This window comes from Chelonia mydas, chromosome 3 (genome assembly GCF_015237465.2).
Source record: "Chelonia mydas isolate rCheMyd1 chromosome 3, rCheMyd1.pri.v2, whole genome shotgun sequence".
In the NCBI taxonomy this organism is placed as follows: Eukaryota; Metazoa; Chordata; order Testudines; family Cheloniidae; genus Chelonia; species Chelonia mydas.
In genome coordinates, this window is record NC_057851.1 from 6468577 (window position 1) to 6481922 (window position 13346).

The 13346-nt window shown below is 40.0% G+C and overlaps 1 protein-coding gene across 2 annotated transcripts in view; it reads right to left on the reverse strand.

Annotated features, from left to right (window-relative positions):
• Window positions 1–13346, reverse strand: part of ELP3 (elongator acetyltransferase complex subunit 3) — a 134970-nt gene that overhangs the window by 112800 nt on the left and 8824 nt on the right. The window contains exons 5-7 of one of the 2 annotated variants that reach the window (XM_037893829.2): window positions 12936–12999; window positions 11220–11288; window positions 7264–7418 (exon numbers count right to left, since the gene is read on the reverse strand). In XM_037893829.2, coding sequence (XP_037749757.1) covers window positions 7264–7418; window positions 11220–11288; window positions 12936–12999 — 288 coding nt within the window. Of the gene's footprint in view, window positions 1–7263; window positions 7419–10168; window positions 10453–11219; window positions 11289–12935; window positions 13000–13346 lie in introns of those variants that run through there. The other variant, XM_037893831.2, reaches the window with a different exon arrangement.

Sequence of the window (13346 nt, forward strand, 5' to 3'; positions counted from 1 at the left end):
AACTGTGTCCACGCTAGGGAGGTTGTGAGGCTTTAGCTATACCAGTACAGTTAAAGTTGTACAACTTATTATGCATGCAGACCAGGCCTTATCATTATACCCACTAGTCTATTTACTAGTCATTTAATTGTGCACGCATGCTGGGTAACAGTGACTTGTAGAATGTTGGGTTCCATCACCCCTCTCCCCATTCTTATTTTTCCATTAGGGATGTGACTGCAAAAAGCCAGATCAAGCACGTAATGTAGCATATTATTAAAATGAACCCAAAAAAAAAAGGGGGTGGGGGGGGGGGCGTTTTGGTTTTAGTATATTGAGTTTTGCACTGATGAAATATACCCAATTAGAGACCAGAGTCCAGGCTAGCCACAGAACAGGCATAGAGAGAAGGCAGGCTTCCACCACACTGGCCATTTACAATGAAGTTAATTCAAGTGATTTTATCCTCTAAGAGGACTGAGCATTTACTAATTAAAAGCTGGATCCTGAGAGGTGCTCAGCACTCATAGGAGTAGTAAGAGTGTTCAGCCCTTCAGGATCAGGCGATGAATCACAATAGGACACAGGCAGGCTCATCACCTTTCATGAGTGGTGCGGGCAGAGGAGGAGTAAAATGATTATTTACACCTATATTTTACACCTCTCTTGCTTCCATCTTTCCTCTTGAAAGAGGAAATGCAGCCACAAATTCTCATCAAGTCACTGTTCCAGTACCCACAGGGAGGTGCATTTCTCTAGTGATCAAAAAGCAACAATAAAAAACCCATCTTACAATTATTCTTTGGCAAAACAATAACTTTTCTCCCAAGGGAGGGATGTTGCTCCCTTATCATAAAGTCCACATCTTTATTTGATATCCAGGAATGTACTGAAATAGCCTAAGCTGTGTGTTCTCAAGAGATAAAAAATTAAAAAAAACTTCTCAGCCTTGTTGCATATTCTTTACAAAGGCAAAATCCCTCATGGTTCTAGGAGTCATTTACTCATTCCTCAACCAGTAAAGTTCTCAAGCTTACTGACTCACTAGAGACAATAACCTCTGGAGAAAGTACATTTGCCTGAACTGTCTAAACAGTGCTTATCGCTATAGTGGGCAAGCACCATACAAATATCCAACTGCGGCAGTTTGCCTACTCCATGTGTGATAAAGGACCCTGGCAAGAGAGTGTAAGGTCAGTTCTCTGTTGAGCTTGATCCAGTTTTTTTCTTTTTAAGTCACAACCCTATTCTTTGCTTGAATAACTCTTGTATGCAACATGCTCACTTTCATGCACCTGTTCAGTTGGGGAATTTCTGCCAGTAAAGATCCTATGTTGGTAAAGATGAATGCACAGTCTTTAAACAGACCAGGACGGACACTAAGCGAACAATACTAAAAATAAAAGGGAGTGGGCTGAGGTAGGCAGGAAGCAATGACTCCACACTGATATTTGACCAGGTCACCAGTGCTAGCTCCCACAAAAAAGTTTTAAGATTTATTTATTTATTTTTTTAATGACTGCTAGCGGTCAAGCCTTCTTGAATCTTACCAAGAGACACTGCCTCCAAAAGCATAGATTCCCAACTGGTACATCTGGGGACTAGTTTGGTTCCTATTCAGAGCAATTTCATCACCACTTCCTGAAGTACTTAAGTTTTCCCTGGAAATCTCACATGGAAATACTTGTCAGACTCTACCCTATTTAATTTAGGAGATCTAACAAGATCACAGGTACTCCTTAGCCTACCCATTAATTCAATATTTCTGAGAAAAGTCTCCCATTACCAACAGCACCCATTACCAAATGAAAGAAGAAGACATACTGAAAATTTCTAAATCCAGACCCACGGAGTCTTCCTCACTGGAAGCCAGAATACAAACCATCATGGAATGGGGAATTAACTAAGTAATAAAATTATGAGGACGAGGGCGCAGAACAGTTCTTCGAGTAGAAATTAAATGTAGGCAAATAAGACAGAGGATTGGAACAAATTCAAAACATAGTACCGAATATATAAGGATGCCAGAGGAGTGAATTTATCAGACTTGCAGCAGTGACTCTCAGATACAAAAGTCAGCATGTCACCTTCATAGGAATAATGCAAGGGTGGCATTTGGCCAGATCTCAGGTTTGGGGCAAGGAAGAAAAGTGACTGGACCCTCCTCTCCCCCCCAAAAAAAGTTTTGTCCACGCTCATCTGAATTGGGACCCATATGCTCTCCAACATACAAACACATGGAGCTTCAGTTCACTGGGAGAAGACAATATGCAGAATGCGATTTTGAAACATTTTAGCTGGATGGTCTGTCAACAGCAAATGGGATCTCTGTATAAAGACCAATGAATCTAGACAATTTCAATAGAGAGGAAAATCTCAACAGCTATTACAACCTGGAGCAATGAACGGAGACAAATGCATTAGCTACAACATAAAGCAAGAAATAGCACTACAGACTTTTTTTTTTCTTTTTAGAACCAGACCAAAAAGAGATGATTTTGTAAAGGAAAAAGGCTGAACCCTCAAATCACACAACATATAAAGCTTATCCTCAGCATATACTGTTATTCTCAGATCAGCAATCTTCCATTTATATGCTACAACAGCTATGCACGATGAAGTTAAGCAAGAAATATGAATTTATATTACTTATCTAGAAGACACACTGGTCGCACAATCTTCCAGCCTCTAGCTTAATCAGGAGGTGCCACTTGAAAATTTCTTACTTATTCTTATCTAAATAGTTTCTGTTTAGCCACAGGAAAAGTATAGCACTGGTAATGCAAGTTTTCCCCACATAGCTCAACCAAGATGTTTAAACTTGAATGTACCATCTCGATGGATAGTTTAATTTTCATGCCAATTTAAATTTCTTTGTCTGTTTACTGAAGAAGCCAAATATTATGCAGACATCTATCACTGAGAACTGAACTAAGACCAGGCTAGAGACATCACATTTAACAACTTTGTCTCTACCAGCCTTCACAAGCTTAGATGGTGACCTACAGTATAGGTGAAAGACTTAGTAGTAGCCAGACCTTGAATTATCGAATCTCCATCGGGCTGAAGCAGCTGACATTTGTCGTCTGAATTAAACTGGACTGTCTTCTACTTTCACACTTCCCCCCCACCCCCCAAATGAATTTTAGTTCATCATTTAAAATGTCAATAACAAGAGCGCTAAACCAAATACAATTATATCCTTCTCTTCATCATTCTTTATGTTTTAATAAGGAATAATTTCAGAGGTTTTTAGCTGAGTAGGAGACACTCAATGGAGCCTTCAAAAGTATCATCCATCCACAAGTACTTCCCCTACAGAACCTTTACTTCCTTGAATTACATGCACTGGTTTTCCCAATTTGTTCATGATTATGTTTATTTGACAATTCCACCTGGAAACACTGGCCAGGCTTTTTTTTTTTTTTTTTAATTTGAATAGAAAGAAAGTATTTGCTGCCCTCCAGAGGAAAACAGAAAAAAAAAGTTAGATCTAAAACAGAAAAACGCCCTGCCTCTGCAGAAAGATGGATGATTTTAAAAAGGTTGTTTCCTCTTGAAATGTCAATGGCACCAGTTAAAACTTAGCACGTTGTCTCCAGTTCTTCACTTAAAAGTACTGAACTAAGTTATAACAATGAGGTAGGAAATAGCTAAATAAGGATATCTCTCAGTGTGACCCTCACCCAGTCCTAATAACCCAAAAAAAAATACTTCAGGGACCCCTGAAAAGCTACATTTTTCTTTGCAGTTTTACAATGCAAAATCTGCTGGACAGTTATCTATGTATAGGCCTACTCATTTCATGTGGGGCCTTGGCTAAATCACTTTAACATCAATTGAAATTAGAAACCCAAATACTTTTGAAATTCTGGGCCTCAGTCTCTCTATTGCTCCATTCCCCATCTGTAAAATGGGGCTAGGATAACAGCACTTCCCTATCACCCAGGAGCGTTAAGGAAATACATTACAGATTGTGAGGCACTGAGATGCTCTGGTAATGGGGGCTGTCATAGGGGTAGGTGGCTCTTTAAGGGGTTGGGGCTCAACTGTACCCTATATCAGGTTCAGCCCACCTTCCCAAGAGAAGGGCACAAGTCCTGGGGTCAAGTGGTACAAGGTTGTGACTCAGAGCCTGGCATGCTAGGATATTTTGACGATGTGATGCCAGCAGGGAGGGGGGAGTGTTGACCTGGGAATGTGCCCTGGGGATGGGAGACCTGAGAGCCTGTAACCTGAGCCAGGAGGGGGAGGGGGAGGTAAGACCTCTGCCCAGGAATGTGAACAGAGGCTGCAGAGGGAACTTGCTGGGGGGGTTTAGTTTCAGTTTGGTGCTGGGTGGAGGAACGCAGGGAACCGCAGGGCTGGGGTCTAAGCTCCCTGCTCCCCCAGAAGGGCTTCACTGAGGGGTCCTGGTTGTACCCACAAGCTCTTTTTTGGACTGTGTTCCTGTTGTCCAATAAACCCTCTGTTTTACTGGCTGGCTGAGAGTCTCAATGAATCCCAGGAAGAGAGGTGCAGGGCCTGGACTCCCCCACACTCCGTGACAGATATAAAAAGGTAGCCTGAGTTTAGGGAGGTGCTGACCCTTTTAGAAAATGAGAGAGACAAGCAAGTTGAGGCACAACAGTTGTGTTTTGACATGCACGCACCATTAACGTGAGAAGAGATTATATTAACTAGACCTCGCTGCTTTCTTAACTGCTCATTCTGCCTTCCTCAGAAGTTCTGAAGGACTCACTTTTATCAAATAGCTTCTAAGGTGGTGGTTATTTATCTGATGCAACATGCAGTAAAAGCAGGGGTGTCTTATTCATCTAAATAAATATGCCATTTGATCTGATCAGGACACCCAGGAAACAAAGCATTCGTATAATAAGTAACTGCCCAACTTTATTCTGATCACTTTCTGCAGTTTGTATTATCCAAGCCTATTATTAATTAAATGCAACTTTTTCTAGCATATAAGGAAAAGAGCAAACATTTGAACATGATAAAAAAAACCAGGTAATAAAAAGGTTAAAATTAAAACAAATTCCAAAACAGCATAAGCACAGGATGTAGCTTACAGAATACAATACACCCCCTTGTGGTCTAGTGAAGAAATCAATTGCTACTTTCAATCACAGTGATAAAAATGATCTTGAATGAAGTAAACAGAGGTTTATAAAATTATGAATGGTGTGGAGAAATGAAAAAATAAAGTTTTATTTATCCCTTCACATAACAAAGGAATCGGGAGTCACCCAATGAAATTAATAGGCAGCAGGTTTAAAAACAAACATAAGGAAGTACTTCTGACCAAACAACAAGTGTGAAAAATCGGGATTGGCGTGGGGGATAACAGGCACCCATAAGACAAAGCCCTGAATATCGGGTCACCCTAACTTCGTCACACAAAGCACAATCAACCTGTACAACTTGTTGCCAGAGGATGTTGTGAAAGCCAAAACCATAACTGGGTTCAAAAAAGAATTAGAGAAGTTAATGGAGAATAAGTCCATCAAGGGCTATTAGCCAAGATGGTCAGGGATACAACTCTACCCTCTGGGTGTCCCTAATCTTCGACTGCCACATGCTGGGACAAGACAACAGGGAATGTCTCACTCGATAACTGCCTGTTCTTTTCATTCCCTCTGAAGCATCTGGCACTGGGCACTGTTAGACAGGATACTGGGCTAGATGGACCACTGATCTGACCCAGTATGACCATTCTTACGTTAAAAAGAAGATACCATATAAAGAAATTTAACATTGTTTACAAACTTCAAGGAACATGATCAACTTGAAATCCAGCCATTTTTAAAAAAAAAAGTTAAAAGTAGTTTCAAGATTCTACTGCTGCTCTCAAGGCATCCCTGACCATTTCTGAGATTTTTATAACCACCATTTTCTAAAATGGTTTGCCCTGTTACTATGGGAAAGACCCACAAGACTCCGGGGACATTGTGAAAATGACTATACACAAAGTACATAAGAAAAAAAAACCCTATTTTTCTCCAATCTTAAGAGTTACCTGTAAGAACAACAAATATGCAGAGGCATGTTTTAAAGAGGATATTAAGTCTTTAAATCTGCAGCAAAGACTGAAGCATGCAATAAAGAGGGTTCACTGTGGCTTAAGAAACAGATGCCAAGGGAAATCCTGAGGGCCAATGGTTTGTGATTTCAGCTTTATGAAACAATCAACTGCCCTCGGGTGATATGAATCTCTTCAACCTCTTATAGCAGCCTCAAAAAATGGGTCAAAAAGGTTCTCCTATGAGGACTCAGGCCTATATCATCCCTTCCCATACAAATACTCAGCAAGGGAACAAAAGTAATACATCCACAGCTTTGAAGCTTCGGACAGCCCAACTGCATCACCACCTTGAGGGAAGGGGAGGGAATGATGATAGACTATGCATAAATGAGCTGTGCAGAATGAGAGGATGAGGGAAGCTCAATGTTACCAGCAGGAGATTTTTCAGATTATTCACAATCCTGTGCCCCCACCCCTCACCCCGCCCAAAATGTGAAATTTTAAAAAGGAAACTTTGAGATCCACTTACATTATTCATGAACTTGATTAAGAATATTTGTGTACTTTTTCTTTTCCAAAAGAGTCATTATTTAAATCGGATATCTGGATAACACAATGTTATTTAAATACTACACAATTTAAAGTTTGCACCCCAAAAACAGTCATTGTTGATATCAGCTGAGCTGTAGATAAGTAGTTTTCAACCCCCAAGGGGTCGGCAAACCATGTCTAAGGGGTTCACGAACGACTGTCATTACCACAGAACAGTGGTTTTCCACCTGTGGACCCCTGGGATCCACAGACTATATGTCTGATTTCTAAAGGGGTCCACATCTTCATTTGAAATTTTTAGGGGGCCGCAAATGAAAAAAGGTTGAAAACCATGGTTGTAGATACACTGGGAGTTTGCATTTTGGTGGTAAAAATCAGACTAAACACCAAAGTAAGAACAATCTGCTCAATTTGATGCCACATCACACAGAAATAGGCATGTACTGTGGAGAAAACTTTCCAGCTTGGGTGCCTAGAGTTGGACCCAAGTTAAACCCATGATTAAGAACATTAGAAATGGCCTGATTTTTAGCCAATGGACTTGTGGGTGCTCAGCACTACTGGAAGTCTATCTAAATATATATTTGACTGTCTAACTTTGAACACCCAGGGTGGAAAATTTTAGCCCATATTTTCACACTCAATATTTGTTTTCCTATGCTAACTTAAGGTTTTTAAAAAGCGTGTTAAAGGACACCAAGTGTGCTTACCGGACAGCCTCCGATACATTGTTGGAAGTGTGTCCAGATAAAGCATCATGAAGGTTTCGGATGAAGTAGTCTCTGTAGTCTTCAGGAAGGGCCATAAATGTTCCTCCCATCACAATGAATTCCACCTTATCCACACTGTGGCCCAGCTGTTTCAGCTAAAAAGTTAAATATAGCTGTGAGAGACTTTGTACCTAAAGGACTCCAATGAAAACCTTTGACTCCAAAATATACTGTACAGTTAGTTCCTTATCAGAATTGACCTTTCATATCTTCTACTAGAACGCCAAATCAATAATGCTTTTGTATACAGTAGCCTTAATATAACTTAGAAATGACTCCTCTATTGCAAGAGCGTAGGATGGTTTATAAAGACAATGTAAAGAGGTGACGTATAGGAGAGTGCTCTAAAGAGATGGGGCATCACAAATGATGGAGCAATACCACAAAGGAAGCTCAAACTGGAAGAGCAGAGTTCAAGGAGATGGGCGAGACCAGGGCTATACAAAATCCAGAGAGTTTTCCCACTGGATTTAGAGAGCAGCAGAAGCCAGTGAAGGCAATAAAGGATTAAGAGCAATGGAGTTTCACTGTTCTCCTGAAAGTTGATTTCAGGAGAAGAGACAGAAGATTTGAGGAACCATTTACTCTTTGTACAGATAAGAAGAGACAGCATCTACTCACATCAGAATTACAGGCAAATCAGTGATCATTCAACAATGTCCCAGGTAGTTTTTCCTATTATATTAGCAGTCAATTACTACTCAGAAGAGTTGCAATCTTAAACACTGTTTAGAATTGGTTGTTTAGCCACCGTCCCCGGTTAGTTAAATGGCTTAAGATTCATTCATGAAGAGAGATCATTTAAGTTGGGGAGAGAAGGCGGGTGAGGTAATATCTGCTATCGGACCAACTTCTTTTGGTGAGAGAGACAAGCTTTCGAGCTCTTCCTCAGGTTGGGGAAAGCTACTGAGAGTGTGACAGTTAAGACCATGTCTGTATATATAGAGCAGTGCATCTGGTGAAGAGAGCTCGAGCAGCAGAAGCTATGTCAGCAGGAGACGCCCTCCCGCTGATATAGCACTGTGCACTCGAGCACTTATGTTGGTGTAACTTATTGGGGGTAGCCATGTTAGTCTGTATCCACAAAAACAATGAGTCGTCCAGTGGCACCTTAAAGACTAACAGATTTATTTGGGCATAAGCTTTCGTGGGTAAAAAACTCACTCCTTCAGATGCATGGAGAACACTTCAATCTCCCTGGACATTCTATAACAGATTTAAAAGAAGCCATAGTTGAACAAAAAAAACTTCAAACACACACTTCAAAGACAGGTTTCAGAGTAACAGCCATGTTAGTCTGTATTCGCAAAAAGAAAAGGAGTACTTGTGGCACCTTAGAGACTAACCAATTTATCTGAGCATAAGCTTTCGTGAGCTACAGCTCACTTCATCGGATGCATACTATGGAAAGTATAGAAGATCTTCTTACATACACACAAAAAGCATGAAAAAATACCTCCTCCCACCCCACTCTCCTGCTGATCTTCTATACTTTCCACAGTATGCATCCGATGAAGTGAGCTGTAGCTCACAAAAGCTTATGCTCAAATAAATTGGTTAGTCTCTAAGGTGCCACAAGTACACTTCAAAGAGAAACTGCAGAACTAAAATTCATTTGCAAATTTAACACCATTAATTTGGGCTTGAATAGGGACTGGCTGGCTCACTACAAAAGCAACTTCCCCTCTCCTGGAATTGATACCTCCTCATCAATTATTGGGAGTGGACTACATCCACCCTGATTGAATTGGCCCTATCAACACTGTTAGGTAACTCCCCTCTCGTCACGTGTCAGTATAATAATGCCTGCATCTGTAATTTTCACTCCATGCATCTGAAGATGTGGGGTTTTTACCCATCAAAGCTTATGCCCAAATAAACCTGTTAGTCTTTAAGGTGCCACCAGACTCCTTGTTATTTTGGAGTAACTTAGGTTGCTCAAGTGGGTGGTTTTTTCACACCCCTGAGTGATATAAATTAAGCTGATATCAGCTATAGTGTAGACACAGCCTAAATATGAGATCGAACAGATAGTTTAGCATAAGTAGTTGGCACATATTATAAGAGACCATCCAACGTGAAGTGGCCCATTAACACCCCTGCAGTCATAAGACACAGACGGTGGTTACTGGGTTAAGTTGCTGCAATAAGCCATAAAACCAGCATTTTTAGTGTCTACTGAAGTTATGAATTTAAGCTCCCAGGGTCATCTTTTAAAAGCGTTGTGCAGGTTTCCTTTGAGGACGAGGACTGATTGATCACTGAATCTGACCTCTTTGTGAAAAGTGTTCACACACAGGTGATACGGTGTTTTGTCTTTTCATTTTCCTGTGAGAGTTCATTCAAGAGAGCCGTGATTGTCTGGTTTCACCCACATAGTTATTATATTGGATTTATGGTTATTACAACAATCTGTTAACCACTGACCCCTCTTTTTGTGCTATGACCTCAGGGGTGTTTAACAGACCACTACACCTTTACTGGTCCCTTAGAATACATACTAACTACTCATGCTAAACTATCCGTTCAATGTTATATTTAACTGTGACACTCCATACCTTTCCCAGACCTGAAGAAGAGCTCAGAGACAAGCTTTGGAACTGCACAATCACCAACAGAAGTTGGTTCAATAAAAATATATTACCTCACCCACTTGTCTTTCTAATATCCTGGGATCAACACAGCTACAACAACACTGTATACATCTTTTAAGTTAGGCAGTTTTGTATTTTTTGAGACCATCAAGAACTAAAGCATGAGGACAACAATTGAATCCTACAACTTATCTCCACCAAGTTTATTTATCAGGGGAGAAACATGGATAAATTTTCTTGGGGATACATACATACACACGCCACCCAAACTGGCACTGCTGGAACAGCCCACAGTTTTTGGCCTCTGTCCCTCTTCCACCTATTTGTCTTGAGTAACAAGAACTGGATTCCTTTTTGCTGAGTTCTTGACTCTGGACATCAGAGACTGCTGCAGGACAACAAGTAGCCACTTCTCCCATTCCTCCTCCACTATTCTTCCTTGTTCCCCTTTGTTGGCTTCTAAGGGATGGAAGCAGCCACTAGGCCAGCAGTTTCATCTCAGCCCCACCCTCAGGAGAAGGGAAAAAGGAGGCACCTAGATGGGGGAGGATAGAAGGGGAACATCAAAACAGAAGAAGAATGGGAGAAACCCCACAATGGGGGAAGGAAAGGGAAACATACCAGAGTTTGATCCCATGTTCATTTATCATTATTGTCCATTCTCCATCAAGTGGCAGGTTATGACTTAGTGAGATGGCATCCTCCTAGTTTTCCCCAGGTTTATGCAGTTTTTTCCATGGAGATGCTACTGGAGGGAGCTGGGCTAATGGAACCCCCCCAATCACACAGATGTGAAAGTGGTAAGCCACTGGCTTCCCCAGCCCAAATGTAACTGGTAAAAGGCAGGGCTTATTTAGGGGTGAACTAGTTGGGTGTTGTAAGAGCATCAATAGCTAAATATCATATTTTAGGATGGCTATCTCAAGTGTAAGACTTTGGGAGTTCTCATCATTGTTTATATGAGTTTTTCTTATACTGACAATATTTCATGTAGCAACATTATCATAATGATGAAACATATTTATGTATGAAAATAATGCAATATAGGGAGCAGAAAATGAAGGATTTGGCAGCTGGTAGGAGAGAGGATCTTAAAGATCATCGTAAGCACGTCTATTTTGAGGCCCCAAGATATTTATATATCTATTTAAAAACTCAAACCTCACCAGAGTGAGCAAGACAACTCAGTAACTCCCAAGATCACTCTCTTAATTGGAAAGCTGTTTTCAAAATGCTGGAAACTAACAGAATTATTGCAACTATTTTCAAACAATACATGTTCCCTTCATTGAAAATATTTACCTGCTCGATTCGATGTCTTGTCTGGAGATAAGGATCATATCTGGCACGAATGGCCCTCATTGATGTTGGCTAGGAGAAAAAAGGATTCATTATTAAACCTTATTTCTTGACAACATACTGGAAAAGAACAAGACGTGTGAATCTTTAGCCACTGGTTGGACACTCCATTTTCACAAACATGTAATTATTAAGATCTTGATTCCATTATGACTCCAGTGTCTATCTGGTTGTAGTTTACTGAATGTTAACCAATGTAAAATCAAATTTGTGTTTTGCCCTGATGTTGTAATGCAATGGAAATAGGTCATTTCAATCTTTTTTTACACCATTTTTACTTGACCACCACAAGTTTGCGGGAGGGGGAGGGGGCAACAAAATGGATTTATTTTGTACCTCTGCAAATTATGATTACAAAACTATTGTCTCAAGATGCGTCGTCTTGATGCTTTATTCAATTTTTTCTCCTACCCTCATCTCACTGCTTTTTCTCCTTCATGATGCTGCCTGTGCATGGAATGACTTCCCAATGTCAGTTTGTAATCCACCACCCTCTTTTCATCAAATCCCTAAGAACTGATTTCCATGATGCCAACATTGTGAACTATTACTAATTATTTTAGACAAGTTATGCTCTCCTTTGAATTTCCTAGTGCATCAGGGACTGTCTCTTTATATCTCGCAAAGTGCCAAAGACACTTAATACTAAACGAATGCGTGTATACACACACAGGCACATGTGTCAGTCTGCAAATCAGTGTGAATTAGGGAAGTTCTACTGTACATACACACTTCCTAATTTGCACTAATGAATGGGAGCCCCATTGCCAATCACTGAATATTGGATAATAGCAAAGTGAACCAAAATATTAAAGATAAAAGGACCCTGCATCTAAGTCTACTTACTTCGTTTACTTTGACAATTATTACTTAGCTTCAATTATTTTTTGACACTTCATAATATACTAATAGATGGAATGAAGCATACTTTTAAAAAAATGTTTAAATAATTTAGTCTCACTACAGCATCTGCTATTAAGCTTTTGCTGGATAGCAAGAAAGCTTTTTCTGCACTATAAAATACGTAGGATTAGTGAGATTCTACTGCAGATACATACGTAATCTCAAAATGTGCTACTCTGGGGTTTGGCATGGGACACTAAATCAAGAAAGATAAGAAAAAGAGTCACTTTTGAAGTATTTTATTTACAGATTTGAAAACCTCAAGATCCCACTCTTTGTTAAAGTGAGTTACGAGACAGGCTTTACAGCATTCAAGTTTCCACTGGGCCATTTCCTCAGGCAATATTTATGAAGAACAACTACTTTTGGAAAGATCATACTTGGAACCTGCCAGTGTCCCTTTAAGTTTAAAGCCATCTGAAACAGGAAAATAAAGGAAACTTATCTTTGCCAACATGAAAAGGATAAAATTGGTAGGAAAAGAAAAATTTTTCAAGCCTAAGGGGGAAAAAAGGTAACAAAATAGTCGGGAGAGAGAAGAACTATTAAAAACTAATTCAAAGGGATTTCCAGCCCTAGCAGTTTAACTGTTTTAGTTTCACTACTCGGTTGTTTCTTTTTTCTCCCCGCTCTCTCCTTTTTCATTATTGCAATAAGGACTGATTTTCTAAAGAGCTGAGACTAGAGATGAAAAGGACCCTGTCCCAATTTCTCAGACAAAATGTGACATTGCAACATGACCCTCAAAGGTAGTACCTCATAGCCAGTGTAAGACTGCGTTGAATATTCAAAATCAGAATCGGGCCCACCAGGGCAGTATCTGCAAGTATTAAAAGAGAATGAGGAGTCATACACAAACCTGTACCAATGACAAACACAAAACAAAGAGTCTCTTGATTTATCTGAGACAGAAATCTCTGCATTTGTGCACTACAAAGCATAGTTTAAAGACATGATTTAGCATGGTAATAAGGACCCTCAACTTCTACTGACATTCATAGGAATTGAGGGCAGGTAGCACTATACAAGTGCTGTACCATAGCAGTAAAAAAAAAAAAAAAAAATTACATGTAAAAAAGAAGATCACCAGTACTGCACAACAGATATTTTACTTAAAGCATCCAAAGGGGAACAGAATAACAAACGTATATATGAGAAATGTTGATC